At 36.4% G+C, this 24767-nt stretch overlaps 1 protein-coding gene across 3 annotated transcripts; it reads right to left on the minus strand.

The window, feature by feature from the left end:
* Nucleotides 1-484: 484 nt before the first annotated feature.
* On the minus strand, nt 485-22820 carry LOC121418600. 3 transcript variants are annotated; one of them, XM_041612561.1, is made up of 7 exons: nt 22736-22820; nt 9285-9412; nt 7907-8071; nt 5641-6049; nt 4702-5237; nt 2626-3994; nt 485-936 (listed from the first exon to the last, which is right to left on the minus strand). In XM_041612561.1, exons 3-7 carry the CDS (start codon nt 8051-8053, stop codon nt 695-697), a joined length of 2703 nt encoding a protein of 900 aa, XP_041468495.1. In that variant the 5' UTR covers nt 8054-8071; nt 9285-9412; nt 22736-22820; the 3' UTR covers nt 485-694. The 3 variants fall into 3 exon arrangements, with proteins under 3 accessions (XP_041468495.1, XP_041468494.1, XP_041468496.1); XM_041612560.1 differs by having other exon boundaries at nt 22578-22801; XM_041612562.1 differs by lacking the exon at nt 22736-22820 and adding an exon at nt 18022-18417.
* Between the last annotated feature and the right edge of the window lie 1947 nt (nt 22821-24767).

Here is a 24767-nt window from a genome sequence, read left to right on the forward strand (position 1 = left end):
CATTTCATTTGGAAGGAAATGGAATAAGGAAATTGTCAATGTCAATATCTTTAAAGTTATCAATGCACTAATATTCTTTTATTTGTAGGTCTATGTAAACTGATGGGAGATTCCCACTTAACCTGCTAAGCAGGTATCTTGTAAATCACCTATAAGTAACACAAAGTGGACATACCTTATGAGCAAGAAAAGTTAATACATTAATCTAACTTTTGACTACAAACATTACTATAACCATGGGGAGGGGAGGGGATACAAATCTCTGCCGCTATCATGACATTATTGGTATTGGTTGGTAATGTTGTTCTGAGTTTCAACCCTAATAAGCCTGGGGGGGGGGGCTAAGAGCACCCCTCCCCCCATGATAACTGGCATGATAAGTCCTAACCACAAAACAATCTTGTTACTGTCTCATACAGTAATAATCATGTTATATAGATAACTTTATTTATTCAGTTTTTTTGTTTCATCATTAAGCAGTGAGCACAGAGTGAAAGGACAGTAAAATATAGGTTTTAATTCAATGACAGAATTTTATATTGTGAGGATTACCTCCTAACGATTCCATAGGGGTGAAAGATGTCTAGTACTTTGGTGATAGCAGTGATACAATTCTAATCCAAATTTATATTTACAATGAGTGGTTCAAGATCTTGTATCTGGACTATAAAGGTGGAAGAGAGTGATCACTCTGTCACGAATCTAGCCCAAACAATTCTACAATGAGAGGACTAAGATCTTGTTCCTGGACCTTGACAGCCATGATCTCACTGAGGTGAAGGATAGACATGTCTCTAAGAGTGGTCAGTTTGGTGATGAGTTTGGTAAAAAGGAAAGGTTTATCTGCATGGAAGACCTTGGTGGCTGCCTGTAGAGCGAGGATCATCTCCAACTGCATCTCCTCCACCGTCTTTCTGTCCTTCAGGTCAGACCGATCTGAAAGTGATAATAAAATAATAATATCATAGTAGCATTCTTATAATGGTTAATACAAATATAATTTTTTTATAATTTTACTTGAGGTTAATCTCATAGATTTTTTTTATAAAATGAGTTGAAAGACGTCTAATATAACACTAAATACAGCAATATCTTAAATATTTGACCATAAAATGCCTATTAGTGACTTAGTTTGATTATGTCCATACTTCATATAGATGAGAGCAATGTGAATGCATAAAGTTGAATCTTCTGAGGTTTATATTTCACAACTTATATCAAATGAACTATTGAGATCAAAATGGAAAATCTTTTTATAAGCCAGAGATAAAAAACAAAGGTTTTGTTAAGGTGTCACATATGTTGGATGAGTATGGCAGACCATTAAGATGGAAAGATGCCAAAAATAAAGGCTTAACATTTGTTGAATACTTTCTGCTTCTCGACTGTTACAAGTTTATGCCATCAAAATGGAAATTATTTTTTCTATCTCAAAATTTTCATCCCATTCTTGACAACATTTCATCGATTCCAACTTTAACTATTGATGACATCACTAGAGAAGTAACAGGTGTACCAAAGTATATATTTTACACATTTTTTATGAAGGAAAATAACCCATCAATTTCAAATATATTTACATGTTTAAAAGACACCTATGGGTTTCAACAAGAAGAAGTAAGAGAACTTTTAAAACTACCTCTACGTACTACTATAGATACGAGACTTCGAGCTCTACAATTCAAGATTCTTAATAATTTGATTCCTACCAAGATTTGGTTATTCCGTATTAAAAAGGTAACGGATACACTTTGTACATTTTGTAAAGTATCACCAGAAACTCTAGTGCATCTTTTTTATTCTTGCCATGTTGTTAACCAATTTTGGAATAATGTTGGTACACTCTTTGCTTCACTAGATCTTCCTGACTTCCTCTTAGAAAGTTATGTTCTTTTTGGTATCTGTAAGCCCCAAATTCCCAGAAATATATTTATATTGAACTTTCTGCTCCTGTCAGGTAAACAATATATTTTTAGATGCCGATGTGACGAAACAAAACCTACTCTCTCCCATTTTTGTAACTTTCTTTTATCATTTGAAACTGTTGAACATACCATTGCACAAAGGAAATGCAAATTAGAAAAACATGATGGCAAGTGGGCTATCATTCTGAATACTTTAAAGAGGCGATAAAGCAGAAGGCTATTTTGTTATGTTTATTTTTTTTATAGGCCAAGTGCCTGAATTTTGTTGTTGTTGTTGTTATTGTTGTAAACAAACATATTTTTTCTTATTTTATACTATTTTGTATGTTAGACATGTTATTTTATATGCCAACGTCATCTGAACTTTAATATGTGATCCATTATACCATGAATGTTTTGTTATGTATATTTTGATGAAAAGGATCAATAAAACTTGAATTACAAAAAAAAAAAAAAAACTATTGAGATCTTTGATTTCTTGGTAAGGTATGTATGGCATCAATAAAAGAAAAAATAATAAAAATAATGAATAATAATATAGGATTTGTATAGCGCACGTGTCCACCTTGCTAGGTGCTCAAGGCGCTCCTATATTACCCCGGCTAAGCTAGTCTACCGATTCTGGTGCGCACAGCTTTATAACACAGAAATATAGAAATCTCTCTTCTACACAAACTTGAGCGCAGCTGACTCAACTTACCAGGCGAGAGCAAGGCAGCTGCGGTAAAAAGTGCATACTCTGCCGTAGTGAGTCCACAAGCTTTGGTGTCCCTCATGAACTCAAAGACTACCTCTGGCAGGGTTGAAAATCCCAACTGATACATCATATGCACATCAAACTTGTCTCCATTGGTAACATTTACCAAGCAATCTTTATCCAATGCATAAGAGTCTGCGCACCTTAACAGCAGTGCGTCCACGATGCTAGATTTGATGAGCACAGCTTGGTCGTCGCAAGAGAGGTTCGTAAATCCAGGAATGCTTTTGGCAAAATGAATAGTTTGCTTGACCAGAACGGCAAACATGTCCATGGCTATGTGTAGCATCTCTTTGTTGACAGTGCGCTTGGCTTTGGTGGAAGATTTTTTGCCCGCACTCATCTTGCCGCTGGTCAGAAATGAGGTGACTCTTTGGAGGGACTGCAGGAATGGACTGGTCTTGACTTCATCCTCGCCGACATCGGTTGGCATATAGAAATTGTTTGAGGCGGGGGATGATGTCGGTGGGGATGAAAAGGACATCATTTGGGGTTCGTCCTCTCCTCTCAACAACGACACAGCTGCACGTTTCACCATCTCTACAATAGTTTCTTTGTTTTGACTCGATGATGCCATGGCAGCCAACATGGCCAATGCTTCTGCTAATCCGCTGGAGGCAAGTTTAGCAACAGCTGCACTGTTCATTGTTTCATCTTGTGTGACACCTTGTCCTCCATTGTTCCCATTCTGATCCTGACTAGGACCCGATGGTATCAGAGCAGATGCTGAAGGCATATTCAGAGCAAGCTCCGCACTCAACGATGAAGCTGTATTTCCATTTGAGCTATTCAATATGGAGCCTGTGATGCTCCCAAGAATCGTGTCCGCAAGATTGTCATTGAGAGAGCCTCCTCCCATGCCGATTATCTGGCCCACAAGTTTAGCCAGACTTATCAATGTGTTCAGATCCTGTCCCTGCACAAGGGATCCAATCGATTCAATCACCCTCAAACCTTGCTCCGATGATGCTAACACGCTCAACGCCGATGCAGGGTCTTTGATCTGCCCACCGGTAGCTAAGGAAGTTAAGTTATAAATCACTTCAATGTTCTGCCCAGTGGCTGAGGAGAGAACAGCCAAGGGATCATTGTTTAATGGTGTAGCAACACCCTTTCTTCCATTAGCTTGGGCTGCAGTCTGTTGCTGAGCAGAGTTTGTGTTAGTATTTGACTCTTGTGCATCTAATCTGGCTTTCTTTGGTTTAGGTTGGTCCATATCTTCCTCCTCTTCTCCCTGTGAAATGATGGGACTTTCGCTGTCTCCTCCTTTAAATTTACTCCAATGTGTCATTCTGAATAAAGGAACATCTTTCTGCATAAATGACAAAAATAAATAAGGAATCAACACTGATGTTCTGTCAATTCTAATCTCATCATTTCCAAAATGAGAGAATCAATTTAATTTTGCTCTATAAATAGATTCAAATACAAGAATCTATCCAACTGGATAATGACTTTGAAAATTATTGATGCAATGTTATACTGAAACGTGTAAAAATATATATTTTTTTTATTTATAAAAAATTTATTTATTTTTTCTTATAAATTATACAATACATAGACATTAAACTCATCTAAGGACAAGAAAATAGAATTCTTTGAATGTGGTTTTATCGCAAAATGTGCCCTATATCATGGAAAGAAAGGAAATCAAATGATGATGTCCTGAAATTTATGGATCTCACATGAAAGGAACTATTAATATCAATAAATGAACGCAAACTCTCATACTATGGTCATACCAGAAGACACCAATCTTTGCAAAAGAAAATCATGGAGGGAAAATTGAAGGCAGAAGAGGAAGGGAATGTAAAAGGAAAACTGGCTTGGAAATATTGAGATGACAAGCAGAAATATAAATGAATGCTGTGAGATAGCACTGGACAGAGAAAAAAGGAAAACCAGGACATCTAACCTCTTTAAAGAGAAAGAACAGCGCTTAGGTAAGGTATACAATTTCCAATGTGACATTTATTCTTCAGAATTTTAAGAAGAATGTTATGAACAAATATTCCTTACTGATAAATGCTTGAGGACTTCCGTTGAAGCATTATATCCTTTTTCCAATGTGATCATCAGTTGTTCCTGCGCCAGAGTAAGCTGAGGATATGTTGAACCAAAGGTCAGCAGCGTCTGCGTGGATGTTCCCGGAGTGTCCAAATCGATCGTCAACATCCCACTGTCACCGGTCATTTGCTGGGAAGGGTCTGAAAATGATAGCATATCTTTGTCCATCTGAACAGCTGAAGGGATGGGGTTGGTGGACATGTTGGGGGTGACTGTTAATGAAGACCTATTGGCTGAAGGACTGCTGGAACGTGAGCTTGAAGGGGTTGAACTTAGAGAAGTTTCAATTGGTAACTGCTGGGGCAGGATGGAAGATGATGCTGGGTTGGGTGGAGCTGCTGCCGGTGCTGGAGTGGGAGGGGCACCTGGAGTGGGAGGAGCAACCGTGGGAGAGGTTGCTGAATCTGCGTGTATGCCTGGCACCTTCTTCTTTCGCTTCACTCGTATGAGAGGTTTTCTGGTTTTCAGGCGACCTTTGTCCCAGACTCCTATCAGACAAAAAAGAAACAAATGTAAATATGCCACACTCCCTATGATTAACTGCTTCATCATGAATCATTTAAAAGTCTAAATATAGTTTTTATCTAACATATTGATTTTTCTCAAACATGATATTAAGTTATCATATCATAATGAATAAGACATTTAGGTAGTGTACCTGCATAAATTTTATCTGAATTTAACAATGACAATGCTATTGATTGGGTAACTTATAAACCCCCCCCCCAAAAGAGAGAAAAAGGAAAGTGGAACAAAGCAGAGTTCGATTTCCCTTTCTGTTTTTGGACTTATATAAACTCATCTCCTAATGATAAAATTTCTAAGGTATAATGTTATTTGCTACCATTGTGTCCCTCCTAAAATATATGTAAATATCTTAATGTCACTCACTTTCCACCTTCATGCCGCACTCTAAGCAACGCTTCATCCTACAGGCAGGACAGTGTCGTCTTGTGTACAAATCCATGTTGCAGTTGCCTCCTGAAGCACATGTGAATGTGGCTCCTGATCTGTTGCTACGTAGGAAGAAGCTCTTGCAACCCTCGCAAGACAGTACATTATAGTGTACGCCATTGGCCTTATCACCACAGATCAAGCAGAGCCTTTCTTCACCTGATGAAACGTTTGTGGCTGTTTTGTTGTTACTTGGGATCACATTGGCCTTCTGATCTGCATGGCTTTCAGATGTTGCCATTGTAATGGTTTCAATATTAGGTGTGACAGAGGGGTCATGTGAAGAAATGACTACTGTTTCTTCACTAGCACCAGCAAGAGCAGCAGCAGAATCCGGTGTTTGTACCTAGTAAACACAGAAATCAACCAACAATGAATTTGAGGTTTAAATGTCAATATCAGTGGAAATCTCAAATTACAACATGTAAATGTAACACCAACAGTTTCAGAAAATATTAGTTGTTCTGAAGACAAAGTTGTTACATCAATCACTAGAATGAGATAATACCAGAATCTGATTGAATCGGTCATCAGGATTCTATAGAGTGCTGGCAAAGCTAAATTTTGATGTCCTTTTAATGATTTAAGTGTAATGTAATTTGATTTCTTGTCACCACAAACCATACTTATTTTCTGTGAATACTTAAAAACAAATTCTTATAGATCTACAGTCAATCACATCAATGTCGTAGGCAGAAGTCTGAGGTACATGTAATAACCTAATTTTATTGATTGTGTATCGAAAGAGAAATTTTATGACTGAGTAAAAGACCAAAGTCCAGTAAATCAAGCAACATAGACAGAGTTGTCACATTTAGCTACTGATAATAAGAGCAAGATATGACAGTTTAAGGGCTGAGTCCACCCCAACAAAACAATTGATTTTGAATAGAAAGATAATAAACATGAATAACACACACAAAAACAATCATCAAATCATATAACAAAAAAAGTTATGACATTTTGCAGTTCAACTTAATTCCACATAACAGTGATATACACAACAAAGACAAAATGCAAATGAGGGAGCCAATGATTTCACAGTCACTATTTTTGTATTAAAGTGAATTGTGACATACTCTTTGAATGGTGCATGTCAATTCTACAAAAAATCAAAATGTAAAAGTGCAAAACAAATAGTCAGTGTGTGTTGTCATTGACTATTTGTTTTGCATTTTATGTTATGAAATATCAGATACTTCAATTTTATCACAAGTGTTGTCAAACTTGGCAAAAATTTACAATGCCAAATTTATCTTTTTCTTTTCATGAATTGGATTTTTATGAAATTTTCAGGTATGTTCATAATCCTTTTCTGTATATTTTTCTTGTCCACCAGAGGTGAAGGCGTGACTGAGGGATCCAAATGTCGTCCATCCGTCAGTCACAAACATGATGACACATAACTCTGCAACCATTAGTCACTTTTGAACCATACTTGGGTTGTAACTGTACATAGGAGACCTGCATGTTTTTGAGTTCAGAGGTCACATGGTAAGGTCAAAGGTCATTTTGAGGTCAACACTAAAGTTTACGTGTAAGTCTCTTGTTATTCCATCCCAGTTATTTTACAATGAACTTTTTATACAATTCTGTTGCGTGCCCTCGCAAATCACGATATTTCTGGTTACTTTCACAAGTGGGCGAGACAGAACATTGGTTATGCCTTGTCTTATTAAAAAATCAACTCATTGTTAGGGTAGACTAACATTTAAGTTAGAATAACAATGTTTACCCTAGCCTTTACCAACATCTCAAGATCAGGATCACTAATGGTATCACATATAGTGTTTAGTGTTACTGTTGGGGCAAATTTCATCAGCCACAACATCGAACTTGAAGTGAAACTAGCATTGCACTCTACGTTGAGCTTTCAGTAATACATTAAATTTTTCTCCCCAATGTCCATGGGGCTGTTTCACTGAATAAAAAAGTTTGACTGACAAAAAATTCATGCTCAAGTGCCAATATGTCCAAGATATTTTACATGCGAATCTGTTGTTGATTACCGCATGCCCCATGGGCATGATCTGACCAATGCGGTAGTGAGTACTATGCTACGTACAAGCAACTGGGAATTTAACAGTGATTCTCAGTCAGTCTTCAATCTTTGTGAAACCAGCCCCCTGTCCATCATCTTGTGTTTTGCTCTGGATACCAACACCACAGTAGTAGCTGAAATCAAGCATGTATGTGTACTCACCACGATCTGCATGATCGGATTGGCCATAGGTGTGTTCTGGTTCATCTCTGAGGCTACTAAGGCTGCCGCCTCCGCCATATCAGATACTGTGAGGACCTGGACGAATGTCACAGTCTTATCATTAAGCACTCCCTGGGGGGCCTCCATCTTCACACCGGTTGACAACTAGATCACAAATAAGATCAAGAAGAACATTATTCCATCAAAGTAGAAATGCAGTTCAACCCAGTGGCGGCTGTAGTAATAGGTACAATATCTATTTCACAGGCAGCATTCGTGCACAATGGATGGCTCGTTCAGAGTATTGTTTCTAATCTGGCTAGATCCACCACTTGTTATATCAATTTGTACGTAAAGCACCGTATGAAAAGAATTTTCTCCCTCATGCTAGTCATCTAAAGTTGACATCTGCCACTCACAGTTGGGCCCAAGGATATGTTATTATACCTATATGGTCAGAGTGGATGGGGAAGGGGCAACCGAACAAGACATGGAAGAAGCAAGTGGCGGAGGGGAGGTTGGGATGAAGGAGCAGGATGCAATGAATCGAGCAAAATGGAGAGAATGGGTGAGGGTGGTCTCTATGAGGGCAAGGTGAATCTGGGCACCCTCAGGTAGAAGTGAGCAAACTACATGTAGGGGTGTGTTCAATGTTGATTTTCAAATTTAAACAGCAACATGACTCATGCTTGAAAATTCAATTACACAATACCGAACGCAAACACGATCAGCGGTGCAACGTTCAGTGTCGAAAATATAAAGCCGCTTTATATGTTGATCGTCTTTAAATTTCCCGCTTTCGTTCGCGCAGCTTTAGTGCACAGTGTGACCCATCATAAGAAAGGTCAGTTCTGCCACCTGTTTGTGTAGGCTTCCACTGCGAAAGCAAAATTTAAAATGTTTCAAAACTCAATTGTGTTCAATGTGGCATTTGCGATGCTCAAGGTCGTAAGATTTGAGCTGATCGTGTTTACAAACACATCTTTTTTGACATTTAAATTTTCCTCGGAATCATGATTTGAAAGACATTTACTTTTACGACCGGGAATGGAGGACATTGAACACATCCTTTGTTTCTCATTATATCTGCGTTTTTTAATCTTATTTCATGTTGCCATTTAAATTTGGAAACCGACATTGAACACATCCTGATATATATATTGCAAGGTTTTCCCCTCTCTGTGCTGACAGACTATATCCCAATCACACTACAGTACATTACAGTAGGTTAAATTTGTTGTATATGTTTTTAAGATAATGAATACAAAAAAATCAAAATGCCCCCCCCAAAAAAAAAAAATCTTGTACACTCTTACAAAAGTGCAATATGCCCATCAGCCCATATCTTATATGCATTAATACTAATAGACAAACTTACCTCACATTGATGAACACGGCTCCTTTGCAAAATTCTTTGGTTAGATTTATCACTTTACTGATACTCTCAGTGCATCAGGTCAAAGGGTATACACACACAGATAAATTTCTGACACGTAGACCTCCCAACTGAAATCATAATAAAAGACACAAAATATAAAAGAATTTTACAACATACATGTCATTCCTTGTTGGTTCTCTGAGTCTAGAACTACAAAATAATAAAGGATAATTTGAAATAAAGAATAATTTTGGGTTCTAAAAAAAACCCAACAATGGAAAAACAGTAAAATGTGTGTTTGGAACTATAAGAATTAAAACATAATTACTCATGAATTTGTTCTTTAAAATCAAAATGAATAAAATGTGGGTTTTAAAAGTTTTACAACAGAATTTAAATACCGTATTTAACATCACAGTTGATTCTAAAAAGAAACAAGCACAAGTACAATATGTGACCCCTATGCTTTAATACTGTCCATTCATATTTTTTTTGTGTTTCTGCTGGGAACACATTGTGGGATAAAACACTATTCAAGCAACACAAATATTAGTTTGGAATAAAGGCCAACATTAAGTTTTCAAATTCAAAGACCTCAGACATCGAGAATTTGATCCTAATCTTGGTCCACTTCCATTCACGAGTGGGTACCATGCGCGACCATGACATCTCAAAAAGCCCCTAAACACGTAATTTCCATGTTCTGAAAATGCACCCTTTAACAAGTGTTGGTGTGTGAAACCCTACCCTTAACAAGTATTGGAAAAAAACGAAACTATCGGGCAAGTATTCCCTGAAAACAAGTACAGCGATATTTCAAACACGGACGTCGGTCGTCGGTTTTACCTTTACCTACATCATTGGGTTTAGTACAGCCCAACTCGCGCAAATCGTACTCTAAACACAGTGTTGACTCCTTGGGCAAAAAGTACATCCTTTATAAAACATTTTAGTCTTGATTGTTTATGCCCTCACAAATTTGACCCTAAACACGTAAATTTCCTAGTGAAAAAGATACCCTTTTTTCATTATTTTTGACATCCTTATTACGTGCCCTATCTGGAAAAGACATCCTCTTTACGTGTTTTCTTGGTCGCGTATGGTATCCACTCGTCAATGTAAGTGCCCCCCCCCCCCCCCCCGCTTGGGCTGCTCTGCAGCATCTGCCTATATCATAGGCTATGAATACAGGTGTACATGTATGCTTTATATTGAAAATCAAAAGGAAGTCTGCATATTCTGGAATACAATTCATAAAGCTACATACGTGTATGGATTGACCTCACTTGATATACAGCAAGTGTTTTGAAATATAACATACACTTGTATTATATACATAATGTATCACAATACCAATGCAAAAGATGCATACGTAGAATGTGACACCCCTTATGTACTTGTCTTCATGTACAGATGCATTGTCGAGTATACACGTAGTTTTCAATTGTGTTTTTTAATTATCTCATTCTGCAAACACTATATTGCCAGAACAATACTTCAAGAAGCATTTTCTTGACACCTGTATAACTGTATCGTAGCTCAGAGTCATACAATATATTTGTGGTAGAATAAATCTCCTTTTTTCCAGTATACATACAATGTAGCTAATTTGCTAGTATAGGTATCAGCTGCCTGGCACATAACCTACTGAACACATTCAATTGCATTCAACATCATGAATAACTGGCATAAGGCCAGGGTTAAAGTCACAAAAAAGGCACTGTACATGTACAATAGAAAATGATGAGATAGCTACATGTACACGGAGAAGCCAACTCCAAATATACAGTCAATGAGTAAATATTTATTATAATCAGATAAAACAGTTTAATCTGCTTTGACTTTTCAAGGTCATTGCAAAAGACAAGAACATTTCATCTCCAAACAAGGAATGATATAACAAAAAATATATGTACACGATGGTAATATGTTTATAAACAAGCAGATTTCTATTCACAAAAGTCACTACAAACTTTGTCAAGTGACATACTGTCAAAAGAATTATGACAATGAATCCTCTACATCATGGTTCAGAATTTTTATTTTATTTTTAGATGAAAAAAAAGCTTTTTTAAAAAATATCATAAAATTCATCTTTGGGGAATAGAAAAAAGTTTCAAGCAGTATTCCATACCTGTACATTTTTTTTCTCATTTGAAATCTTTTGCCAGCAGCTATTTAAACACATAGTATGAAATTCACAGATTTGCATCTTGACATCTTAATTCTAGTTTTAGAACATGTACATGTACACCTTATTCCTAGAGTTAAAAAAAATCATCTTGATATTAAAGTGACAAGAGGGGGGGGGGATGGGTAATCTATAGTTATTTCTTTTGTATTCTTCAATAATTACTCTATATGTATTTCACTATTTCTTTGATACAGATATAGGCCCTATAATGCAAGTATAGGCCTACACATACAAAATGCCATTGTACCAAGTCAAATATTTGCCCAAATCAATGCAAGTTTTGATACAAGAATTATCAGGCCATGCAAAACATGTGTTCTATAAAAGTTCCAAGTCAGCCAAACACATATCCATGGTGACTTACCGGTAGGCAGTTTTCCTGCATACGTACATGTACTACACTTGCTTTAATGATACAGTGTATTTAGCACAGCAATAAAATCCAACATTATTTTAATCAATGACACATGAAACCAGTAACAATCTGTGCACAGGATGCACTAAACGTAGTATAATGCATAATCACGTGCAGATGACTATTTCCTTTCTATTTTCATGCTACCAGGGAGAGAGATCGAGAAAAAAAAGGGTTGTATTATCCACCATGACCTCTGGGGGTCAAAGCTAACCATTGTACAACGAAGCTGACTACATCAGGAAATCAGTAGGATCTCAGCCATTGTCAGAAATCTCGGGTTAAATACATGAAAAACTCATTTTCTTAGGAAAACACTCAAAATGTGAAAGGAAACCTCCACTTCACCATGTTGATAATATTCAAAGCCTATGACAGTCCTTTCATATGTTATTGAGCTACACATACTCTACAAGTGTTTAACTATGTTCAGTGAATGATAGAGCGAAAGAAGAGAGAGAGTTCAGGGCCCCGTCTTACAATCGTAACTCTATGGAAATCCATCAGTGTCATAATTTTTTCTATAGGAAATTTGCAAAATTTCTTAAATTGTAAACAAAGGAGAACACACCAAATCATCAAGAAATCAATAAAGTTATGGATGTACATTTATATCTAGAATTTTTTTGAACAATCATGCATATTATATGTTGAATTTGCTGGCTTTCCGTAGTTGCGATTGATCAGATCAATCGCAACTCTTTGAAAGACGGGGCCCAGGAGGCACTGCCATTACAAGGTGGGTGCCAGACTTGTCCAATAACACACGCACTGTAATAAGGGATTTTTTTTCATGATAGGGAAATGCATGCACTTACATTGTAAAGTGAAAAAGGTCAAGTCCACCTCAGAAAAATGTTGATTTGAATCAATAGAGAAAAATCAGACAAGCACAATGCTGAAAATTTCATCAAAATTGGATGTAAAATAAGAAAGTTATGACATTTCACAGTTTCGGTTATTTTTAACAAGATAGTTATATGAACGAGCCAGTTACATCCAAATGAGAGAGTCGATGATGTCACTCACTCACTATTTCTTTTGTTTTTTATTGTTTGAATTATACAATATTTCAATTTTTACAAATTTGATGATTAGGACCTCCTTGCCTGAACCACAAAATGTTAAAATAATGGAATTCCACATGTTCAGGGAGGAATGAAACTTCATTTCAAATGACAATGATGAGAAAATCAAAATATTTCATATAATAAAATACAAAAGAAATAGTGAGTGAGTGATGTCATCAGTTCCCTCATTTGCATACTGACCGAGATGTGCATATAACTGTTTTGTGAAATGAAGCGAAACTTTAAAATGTCATAACTTTCTTATTTTACATCCGATTTTGATGAAATTTTCAGTGTTATGCTTGTTGAATTTTTCTCTTTTTATTCAAATAAAGTTTTTGTTGGGGTGGACTTGTCCTTTAAAATACACCCCCCCTTCCCCAAGAGAGAGAAAGGCAGAGAAACGAATCAATATTTTTTTTAATTAATCACAGATAAAGTCTTGAAGACAGCATGAGTACATGTAGTTGCAATGGGTAATAAGAAAGTAAAAAATAATTTAAAAATCAAGTGTAATTACATGTATGGATAAAAATCTGTTTTTAAGTTGTGACATAATTTATTCATGTTCCCTGATCATTATGAAATTTAGGCTAAAACACAGTACTGGAATACTAAATTGGTGTTGTCAATTTACATTCAAGGAATGACTATAAATGATTCTGAAAAATAGAATTTGACCTGATTAGCAGTGTTCAAGCAGATTTTCTGCTATTTTAACCCCTATTTCACACTAAACAGATGATAGATCATCGGCCTCAATAAAGCACCCCTCTTTGCATCCCAAACACTTTTCGCAAGACTACCCCTATTTGAAAATCTATCAAATACATGTAAACAACATGTATTGAAGTCAAAACTGAAAATTGCACGAGTCTAGGATCAAGGGGGAAAAATTGTCAATTTAGAGTACAAGCTCAAAGTTTAATTTTTTATCGCATAAGCCTAAGTTACGTACATGTACATATCATGTTCAAAAACATGCAATAAAAAAGACCTCATTTCATGCAAAATTCCGAATGATCATACTTTATACACATAGTATAAAAACCAGAATGCTGAAAATCGCCAACAAAGATGTCCATGTGCATTTGTTATATTTGATGGTAAGTAAGTAACAGGGATGGTATTCACAATGTTGCAAAAGCAAATTGTAGATATACTTCATCGCCACTAAAACTGTGCATTATTTGTTTGATATTTCAAAAATTTTACCAGAAAACATGCATGGGAGGATAGGATTCACAGTTTTAGATTTCTGCATTGTGAATAATCATGGAACAAAATTCATACACTAACTTTCCTCTCTATATGTTAGATGCCAACTAATGATTCCAACTCTCATGCTGTGAGTCATACTGGACTCATGGTACCCTAATATATTTATAACACAAATATTAGCTCCACTTGTGAAATAGGCCTAACCTTCATATTGAAGGAAATGAGGAAACAGACCCTGTCACTCAGGAAGGTTAAAGGCTAGAAAACAGGACTTTATCTAGGCAAAGTGAAATAGAATTGTGCATGATTTCTCTTCCTCTTCTTAATTTTTCTAAAATAAACTATTCATAAATAACTTCATGAAAAGTCTGGTTGGACATTTGCATCTAGCCTGTTGAAAGCTTGCATTGGCCTACAGTCATCATCCCTGTGGTTATTTGGCAAGGCAGTCTATCGAGCACAGACCCAATCAAAGGCATACCAAGGCAGAAGCTCAAGACAAAGAGAAGTGGAAGGAGGGAGTATCATCATAGGGCACGGGAGTCGGTAACCCTTCATAAAAGTGAAAATGCTTACTAAAATAAATAATGAAAAACGGCTTTCATGCATGTACATCCATTTGAAATGGTTGATACTTGATATGAGATGGACAGGAAAATGGATGGTCTTAGAAAGACTGAATGGATAATGTAGAATTGAAACATAATTATTCGGTAAAAAGATCAAATAAAGTCTAGACTTCCCATACACATATAGATGTAATGTTACCCCTATGTATCAGGTAACAAGGATGCAAGTGATGTTACTTTCATCCAAGCAACCCTTTTGTCAATTTTTCATAGTTGGTGCTTTTCATATTACATGTACCCATATTATTGAATTCCCCTACAAAAGGCCTTTCAAATACAATCTAGATTGACAAAATATTTAAAAATTAAATACTGGTGCTTCTAATTGGAACATGTACTAGAATTACTGCCATATTATCACGCATTATCGCCGTTTTATTAAAACTTTTAAAAGAGTTTGGGCTTAAGCTTGGTAAATGTATGTATTAATTGGTAAATAAACACAATGCTGCATGCAGATTAAGAGAGATCACAATGGATTCTCAGATTTAAGATGGTTTGATTCTAATTCATCACTAAACTGAAGTATTATAGTCTGGATGGTCAGATCTCAGCCTGGGTCAAGAACTTCCTCAGCGGACGGTCTCAGCAAGTGATCATTAACAGGAAGGCCTCGTCATCAGTGCCTGTAACATCTGGCGTACCACAAGGGACTGCAACTGGCCCACTTTGTTTCCTCCTCTATATCAACAATCAACCAAAGAACCTATCCTCATGCCACACAAGGTTGTTCGCAGATGAGTGTATATTGTATACGCCTGTAACAGCAGACCAGCAGTAAAGTGTTCTCCAGAGTGATTAGAAGCTGCTTGAGAAATGGCAGGACTTGTGGCTGATGAAATTTAACCCAAGTAAATGCTGCACGATGACCATTGGGAGAAGAAACCCACCTCACCACAAATACAAGTTTTGAGGTCAGGAGCTCTCAAGTGTCGACACACATCCCTTACTTGGGACTCCCATCTTTCAAACACCCTGAAATGGAACCTACATACCAAAAATGTCTCCAACAAGGCACAGAGGGTACAGAATGTGATCAGACGAAATCTTTGGGGATGTACCAAAGAGGTCAAATCAACAGCATACAAATCCTTGGTAAGGCCCATCCTAGAATACGCCATTGCAGCATGGGATCCAGCACTCAAGTAAAACATCAACTCACTCGAACGGATTCAAAGACAAGCAGCGAGTTTCTGCACAAACAACGTTACGAGACAAGATGGTGTTGTTACAGGCCGGGGCCCTAAAGGATTTACATGTACATTGTAGGCTGGGCCACACTCAAAACCAGTAGAACCTATCGGGGGCATACCAAAAATGTCTCCAACAAGGCACATAGGGTACAGAATGTGATCAGACGAAATCTTTGGGGATGTACCAAAGAGGTCAAATCAACAGCATACAAATCCTTGGTAAGGCCCATCCTAGAATACGCCATTGCAGCATGGGATCCAGCACTCAAGTAAAACATCAACTCACTCGAACGGATTCAAAGACAAGCAGCGAGTTTCTGCACAAACAACGTTACGAGACAAGATGGTGTTGTTACAGGCCGGGGCCCTAAAGGATTTACATGTACATTGTAGGCTGGGCCACACTCAAAACCAGTAGAACCAATCGGGGGCTTAGCATGATGTTCAAGATGGTGAATAGACTAGTCTCAATATCTATTCAGGACTATGTCCAACTGAATGAGAGATCTACAAGACACAACCTCAAAAAAGTTCAAACAGATCTGTCATAAAGCTAGTGCCTTCCAGGACTCTTTCTTAGTATCAAACCATACTCGACTGGAGGAAAATCCCTGCAGATATTCAAATTCATTATCTTTGGACTCCTTCAAAAATAAATTAAATATCAATTAATACTTTGAGCCACACCACAGTCCACATGTAGCGTGCGCTTCAAGTTAGCGCGATGTGTCAATCTTGGTATTTTGCTGACTCAACGATACAGAATTATGATCTCAATATTATTACATACATGTATGATAATTCTATTTAGTATACTGTATACTAAATAAAATTATCATACATGTATGTAATAATATTGAGATACATACACACAAGCAATGACAAACATACATGATATAAAATTAAATTAAATAAGAAGTTAGATCATAATATTACTTTAGGATGAGAATTTAAAGTGTTGGAATCCAGAAACATTCTACATTGATAGACAAAGGGAAAAGTTTGTTGAATTGATTCAAGGATGTTTACTTTATAAAAGACCTGATTTATGGCAACCTCAAACAAGCTCCTTACAAATCACAATTTCAAAGAGCTTTGTTGATTTCTTCAGACACATATTAGAAACTATAAAAACAGAACTCAAGGCCGTTCAGAAGCTCCCCCTCTCCCTCTCTCTCTCTCTGTAAGGGTGAAAGTGAAATATGATAATATATCAAAGCTACATTCCACTTTCCAAACTTCACTGGTATTTTGACAATATGCTTTTTTTTCTGTTCAATTACAAAGATTTGTCCAAAGAAGTTTTAAAATGAGCTAGTGAGGTATACTGTCCATGATCAGAAATTCTAATCCATGACCATTCCCCTTAAAAGTCAAGTCCACCTCAGAAAAATGTTGATTTGAATCAAGAGAGAAAAATCAGACAAGCACAATGCTGAAAATTTCATCAAAATCGGATGTAAAATAAGAAAGTTATGACATTTCAAAAATTCGCTTATTTTCAACAAATTAGTTATATGAACGAGCCAGTTACATCCAAATGAGAGAGTCGATGATGTCACTCACTCACCATTTCTTTTGTTTTTTATTGTTTGAATTATACAATATTTCAATTTTTACGAATTTGACGATTAGGACCTCCTTGCCTGAAGCACAAAATGTTACAATAATGGAATTCCACATGTTCAGGGAGGAATGAAAATCCATTTCACATGACAATGACAAGAAAATAAAAACATTTCATATTTCATATAATAAAATACAAAAGAAATAGTGAGTGAGTGATGTCATCAACTCTCTCATTTGGATGTAACTGGCTCGTTCATATAACTATTTTGTTGAAAATAAGCGAAACTTTAAAATGCCAACTTTCTTATTTTGCATCCGATTTTGATGAAATTTTCAGTGTTATGCTTGTTGAATTTTTCTCTTCATTCAAATCAAGTTTTTGTTGGGGTGGACTTGTCCTTTAAAAAAAACTAAAAAACAGTTAATCCTGTTAATTAATGCCTTACCTCTAACTCTCAAAACCGTTAATCCTGTTGAGAGATACACTGTAGTAGCTCTAGAAAGTAACTCATCAATGAAGTAAAAATTTTCCCATGTACCAGTTAATCACCAGTCAAGCTGTCAGTGCATTATAGGCTTATGCAATGATGTACTGACAGTCGCTAAAGAAGATTATCTACAGGTATAATTAGAATCAGACCATTTCTACAATTGTATACTCAAGCAGATAACACCAAGGTACAAACCTAAAGTCCACTGGCAAATCTTTATTCAAAACCTTGATTTATGAGTTACATATAAATAGGTCGGTAGAGTCCTCATTATTCTGTCTTAGTTAATGAAAAATCCAGAAAAATGTGAGTAACCTGTCTTCCAACAACCTTGGAGTACTTGAGATATGGCTAAAGGTCAATCTTGTCTAGGTCCATGATCAGTTCAAGATCTCACAATATCAAGCAACACTGTTCAATTAAATCTAACTAGATTGAAATTTTTTTTTTAAATGTCCACACATGGCTATTAAAGGGTTTTAGAGAATAAGAAACAACATTGCATAAAGAGTTATCTCATTGCCTTCTTTTATTCCCTTCTCCTTCTTGTCCTGCTCACTATCCTCCTTCTCCTCCTTCCTCTTCTTCCTTTTCTCCTCCTTCTTCTCCCCCTTCTTCTACTCCTCCTTCTTCTTTTCACAAAAAATTGGCTCTTTATTGAATGCATTAATGCAAGAAATAGATAAAAAGTCACATTTTACAGTGTCACATTTCAATGCCTTTGACACCAAAAGGCGGTTACAGACCGACTCAAAGTTAGCAATTTTGAATCTAGCACCTTGCCTTAATGAGCATGCTCGTAACTTTGAGAAATTTCCCTGAAGGATATGTTTTGGTCAGTGTGAATGTGGAAATAAATATTGTGTACTTTTGAGTCTAAAAAAATTCTTATAATTCAACAGGGATTTTTGTAACTGAGGTAGTGTGAAACCACCTATCGGTTATAACCTATCGGTTACTCGCTATAAGACTCTATAAGGGATCTGCAACAAGACACATCACACGTACAACTGCATGGGTCAGTACTCATGATATTACTTTTCCTAAAAAATAAACAGTAAATTATGTCTCTTGCTCTTAATCTCTAGGATTTGAAACATTAATCATTATTTGCAAATAATGCAAACATATAAATATATATATATAACAAGTGGAATGCCTCTGGCAGTCTCACCTGCATCACGCGATTCAGTATAGCAGCAGTGCTGACTTTAAATCTACTATAACTTGCACAGCATGCACAGCACAGAACGCATTCGTCAATCGGAATAGAATTTTGAGATCGCGATACCCACGAAAGCCCTTAACCTACTTCATTTTCATCAATGAATTTATACTGATCTTGCCGTCAAGGTGGTACATGTAACTGTTTCTTGAATTGGTTTTGTATAAATTGTGAATATTTTGTAAGCAAATTTAAGCCTGAAGAATATTTTGAAAAGTCCGCGAAGTTTGGACACTCCATCATACTATCAGCAATTACTTCTGCATCAAATTTACATGACAAATATTGTTTATATTTTTAATTCCTTAAATGCAAATAAGCATGAAATTTGCCCTAATCTTTTGTGTATGTTTTTGCCTTTCATTCTATTTATTAAGCTGGTAGAATGCTACTTTTTGGTGAGAGTATCAATTCTTACCCTTATAACAAATATCCATACAAAATTTCAAAAACATAATTTCTTTAGGCATTTTTTGTTTTTAAATTTGTATTTCTTTGTTTTTTCGAACCTTTGTTTTTTATTGTTTTTCCAATGACCTTTGTCGGGGACTCTTTCGCAATCATAAATAGCATAAAATAAATCCATTTGAACCAACAAAAGTAAAAATAATCATACATTTATCATTTTTGGTTGAAAAACACAATGTGCACTGATCTTGTACATGGAATTACGTTTTTGAGCAATTTCGGATCCGACATGCACGTACAAAATGTTGTGGAATTTCAAAACCGCATACTCAGGCATCGCAAACTTGGTCTCAAATGATACGCAAGACTTGAAAGTAAAAAGTCAGCAAGCGGTGTGGTAAAATAAAATTGCGCAACGGCGTAGTGACGAAAAGCCCCCCCCCCCCACCCAGTTTGATAAGGGTAAATATTGCATTAGGGGCCTACAATAGGCCTTCATTAAATGCACACTCAGACCTGAGACAAAACAAGCATGGTATACAATACATGTTCAGAAGAGTGTGAAATACATGTTCAGAAGAGTATGATATACATGTACTGTGTATAGTTTTTCTCATATCCAATGTTTTTGTTCATAATTATGTTTGGGGTAAGTTGGAACATGTTCCAACTGGCCCCTTCACATTTGTTCCAAATAACCCCAGAGGCCCATTTGACATGTATAAGCTTACAGCAAAAAAAAGGGACTTCACCATGGCATATTAGTAACCTTAATTTATAGCTTGGTACAAGTGTCCATTATACCCCCAAACAGGCCATCTAGATAAACTTCTCTGAGATAATAAAAAAAAATTCTGAGAAAAAAAAATTACTCATGTGAAAAAACAAAAATTCCTTCACCAGGCTTGTTGCATATGTTATGTCTATAATATGGTGGATGGCTGTTGATAATAGCAATAAATTGAGGGCAGTATTGCATGAATTTATTTAAAGACGTTAAAGAAAATTACAATGTTACAATCTTTCCAACTAACCCCAATCTCCCCTACAATATCTTAGAATATTGAGAAAACCAAATTTACAGTTCTATTCAGACAAAATGACAAAAAATCTATGAACTGTTACGAATACATTTCCAAATTACAAGTACATGTTGTATAACATTATTTTATAAGTGAATAAAAATAAATTAGTTTCTTTCCTAGAAACAATACATCAATATTTTAAGAAGATGTAGTACAGCTAGAATATTACAAATACTATTCATGTTTTGCTTTACATTTAACTACCTTGTCACTTGTAAATCATCTATTGTTTAAAAAAATATATAGAAAATTATTTTAATGCTCCATTCAATCCATGCAAATGAGTTACATGTATTTTATAATTAAAAAGAGCTTTAATTGAAAGTGAAATAATTTGATGGATATCACCATTTCTACGTTGAATAACAGAATAGATATGGATATGTCACAATGAAAAAAATACCACACAAATATACACAATGGCAATGCACAACCCAGGGTAAACGAAGAAAAATTTAATACGTGATTATGAATAATTTTTATTATAATTATTTATAATCACGTATTAAATTTCAGTATTTGTTATATAATTTTTATCTATAAATTGTTCTTCAAAACGGCATTTTGTAACATCACTAGGCCTAATTGTACATGTAGCTACATTACATGTACATGTACATCATTACGAAGCAGTTCAAGGGTCAGACTTATTATACTGTATGGTTGGAACTACCCCTTATCGACCACCTAAACTTCTAAGCATCGTATCTGCGTATATATTCATCAATTTTTCCCAGTTTTTGTCTCATTTGTGCAGAAAATTGAGCAGATTAGATTTCGCTTGGTGACTCCGATTCAATCCGCGTATATATCGACGAACAACGAATACGATGATTTTACATTTGCTCATTTGCACCCGTCTTTTGAAACCGACCACCCATGATACACTAAGTTTACGGCCGATTTACTCTTCCAAATCAGTTCTATGATGTCAACATGCTAAATGATCGTCTCACTACTTCCACTGTGAGCTCCCACACATGATTCGACGATTGACGACGGATATTTGTTCTAAAGCCATTTCCCATCTGATTTCTTGGTTTTTAGCAGGGTTTGGGTCTGGTCAATACAATTTTGATTAATCCTACTAAATTTTTACTTTTTGTTGCTTCTTTTTTTCTCGTAAAATCGATTCTTACCGTTTCTATGGACACTGCGCCTACTTTCCCACGCGTATCATTTGTAATACACAATAATTTTAGCGCACGCAAGGTGATCGGTTTCAAGGAGGTGGTCGATATATTATATGGTAGTCTCACCATATGGTATATGCTTTGTTGACAAACGGATCAAGGCCATCTACACGAGATCCATCTGGTAAGAAACCTTCAATTTTTCATTTTATTAACCAATTTTTTGAAACCTTCATATGCATGCATTAGGCGTAGGAAGGTGTGAAAATAAATAAAATCACCACCATTTACGTAATTTTATCTTAAATAAAAGATGGATTTCCTAGGCCTAGGCCAGGCTAGGCTAGGCTAGGCTAGGGATCGAAATCCATCTTTGTTTTGGTCAGTCTCTATGCGTCTATGGTCCTGGAAAGAGTGTCAAGACTCCATGATGAAGAAGTAGGCCTATATGTCAAAATATTTTTTTAAAAACATCATCAAGACATCATGGAATCCTAGTCAATGACCATGATCACATTCAACACTAGTAACATTAACAAACAGTCCGAAAAAGGTAAAAGGCGCAATGATATAGATAGGCCTGCCTTCATTTCATGATTCATGTACGGTACACGGTCAAATCAATGAATCAGTCGTACGGTACCGACTACCGTAGGCTACCTACGTCTGTGCGCGATCGATGGTTGGAAACTTGTCTTGGACTCATCTTCATCTGTTTTGTATCGAGAAGGGCGAACGAAGGCGACGCTCTTAATCAGTCCACTAAAAATGTATTTTAGTGGACATACATGTACATCATAAAACTTTGAGATACGTACCCATCGAATCTAGCGAGCATTGGTTCCTGGCCCTGAGTGATATTGATAACTGTTCTCACTGCACTGTCACTGTCTGATGATATCATCACGGGTTCGCAATAAACTCCATCGCAGCTAGCTAGTTACGTTATTTATTTTATTACAAGCTAGCTCGCTGCACATAGTGCTCTATGAAGAAAACTATATTTTTTAATCGTAGGAAGACTGCACCTACCTGCATTTCCTTCAATCCCGCCCCCTCCCCCTTCCCCCTCCAAAACTCGAAATCGACTACAGTATTTGGTTTCTTTTACCAAATCAAGTATGAGAAAAGATAATAGAAAACTTATGATAACTCTATATTTAGGCAATTAAATAATGTCACCACCAGAGGAAATATATTGAATGGTGTCAAAATAAGGAAATAAGAAGTGGAAAAAAAAAACACAATCAGAATTACTGGTCCTCGCATGGGGGGTTGATAATGATACCCCAAAACCATGGGTTATTTTTGCAATTCAAATCCAACTTTAAAACAGAGTGGGCGGGGTATGAAAAGATTGATTCAAAGTTGCGTATCTCAAAGATGACAGGGGCGTGGTACAAAAGAAAAATGGAAAGAAGAATTAACAAATGATAAGTATTAAAGAATTTTGCGCCCCATACCCCTTCTCCATTCAAAAGTGAATGCATCAAATCAGCTACTCCAAGCAGAATGATGATTTGAACAGATAGAAATAAATCATACAAACAAAACACTAAGTTAATTGAAGTGTACAAGGGATAACAATGTTTTATTTCTGCATTCTTGATGAATTTATAGAAAATTATAAATCAATATTGAAATCTAAATTGAAACTTCATTTTCCACTTTCATAAAAACATAGGCCTACAAATCGAGAATTGTTGAATATTTCATATAAAAGCAAACATGACATATTTAAGAACACTTAAAAGAAGTTCAGTAAAGATCATCCAGAAATTGCTCAGAACTTATAAATTGGTGATCCTGATTTATGATCTATCACAAAATCAGGTTTTCAATTTAAAAAATCCAAATGTTTGCTTGCTCGCATCGCTAACAATTTTAAGAGCCATGTTTGGCCCCTCAGAATTATGTTTGGCTCATATATACACTACCACATGCCTATAAGACCCCAATTCCACAGAGGGGAGACCTTTGAAGGACCTTTCAAAGACAGTGGCGTAACAGAAGGGGGCAAGCCCTCCCCCCCCGGCGGATTTCACTGGGAAAATAAAAAAAAACGGGGAAAAGGGGGAGAAAGAAAGGGGAAGGAAAGGGGAAAAGGAAAGGGAAAGGGGAAAGTGAAAAGAATAAAACGAAGATTTTTTTTAACGGAGAAGGAAGGAAATCGGGAAAAGGAACGAAAGAATAGCATTTGAGTTGAGAAAGAAAAAATCATCCCGAAGTAGTCTTATTTTGTAATGCAATAGCATGATGGAAAATTGAAAGATGACAAAAGGGCAAACAATAGCGGGAAATGAAGGTAGATTGGAATTAGTCAAAAGCTAAATTGGAAACGGAGAAATGCAGATATAAGAAAAGAAAAAAACTTAATAACACGACCAGGCTGCCGAGGATTGAATATAAAGAGCGGGAAGAAAAATGGACTGCAGACAACACTGTGCTATATTGCTAAATTTTATGCAAATAAGCTACCGGGGCTTTGCCCCAGACCGCACGCTGTATAGGGCTCTTCAAATATTGCTCTATAACTTCTCCCGACAGGGACCCTTCCTTTAAGGCTGCGTTTATGCGACCTCAACCCAGAATCATGATTGGAATCACGATTTGAATCATGATTCAAAACAGCAACATGAATCACGATCCGACAGAATCAGCGTTTATACGACCATCTTTCTAACGCTGTTCCCCTGAATTCGGGCCGATCCAGTGCGCATCACAGTGCGCAGTTTGACCCAGGAAGTATAGGTCAACATTTTCGCGCGTGTTTCTAACTTCACGTCGGCTGCTATTTTGCTGCCACCGGAGCTAACGCGCGATCGTTTGTGCAAGTGCAACTCGGCTTCC

Source organism: Lytechinus variegatus, chromosome 7, assembly GCF_018143015.1.
Source record: "Lytechinus variegatus isolate NC3 chromosome 7, Lvar_3.0, whole genome shotgun sequence".
Taxonomy (NCBI): Eukaryota; Metazoa; Echinodermata; class Echinoidea; order Temnopleuroida; family Toxopneustidae; genus Lytechinus; species Lytechinus variegatus.

What these genes read in the sequence shown, in the direction of transcription:
- LOC121418600 (XM_041612561.1), bottom strand. Translation starts at nt 8,053, where the DNA reads ATGGAGGCCCCCCAGGGAGTGCTTAATGATAAGACTGTGACATTCGTC. An exon ending in GTGCGGCATGAAGGTGGAAA is followed by an intron (nt 5,238 to 5,640) that starts GTGAGTGACATT and finishes TTTGTCTGATAG; the next exon opens with GAGTCTGGGACAAAGGTCGC. An exon ending in AGCTGCCTTGCTCTCGCCTG is followed by an intron (nt 937 to 2,625) that starts GTAAGTTGAGTC and finishes TATCACTTTCAG; the next exon opens with ATCGGTCTGACCTGAAGGAC.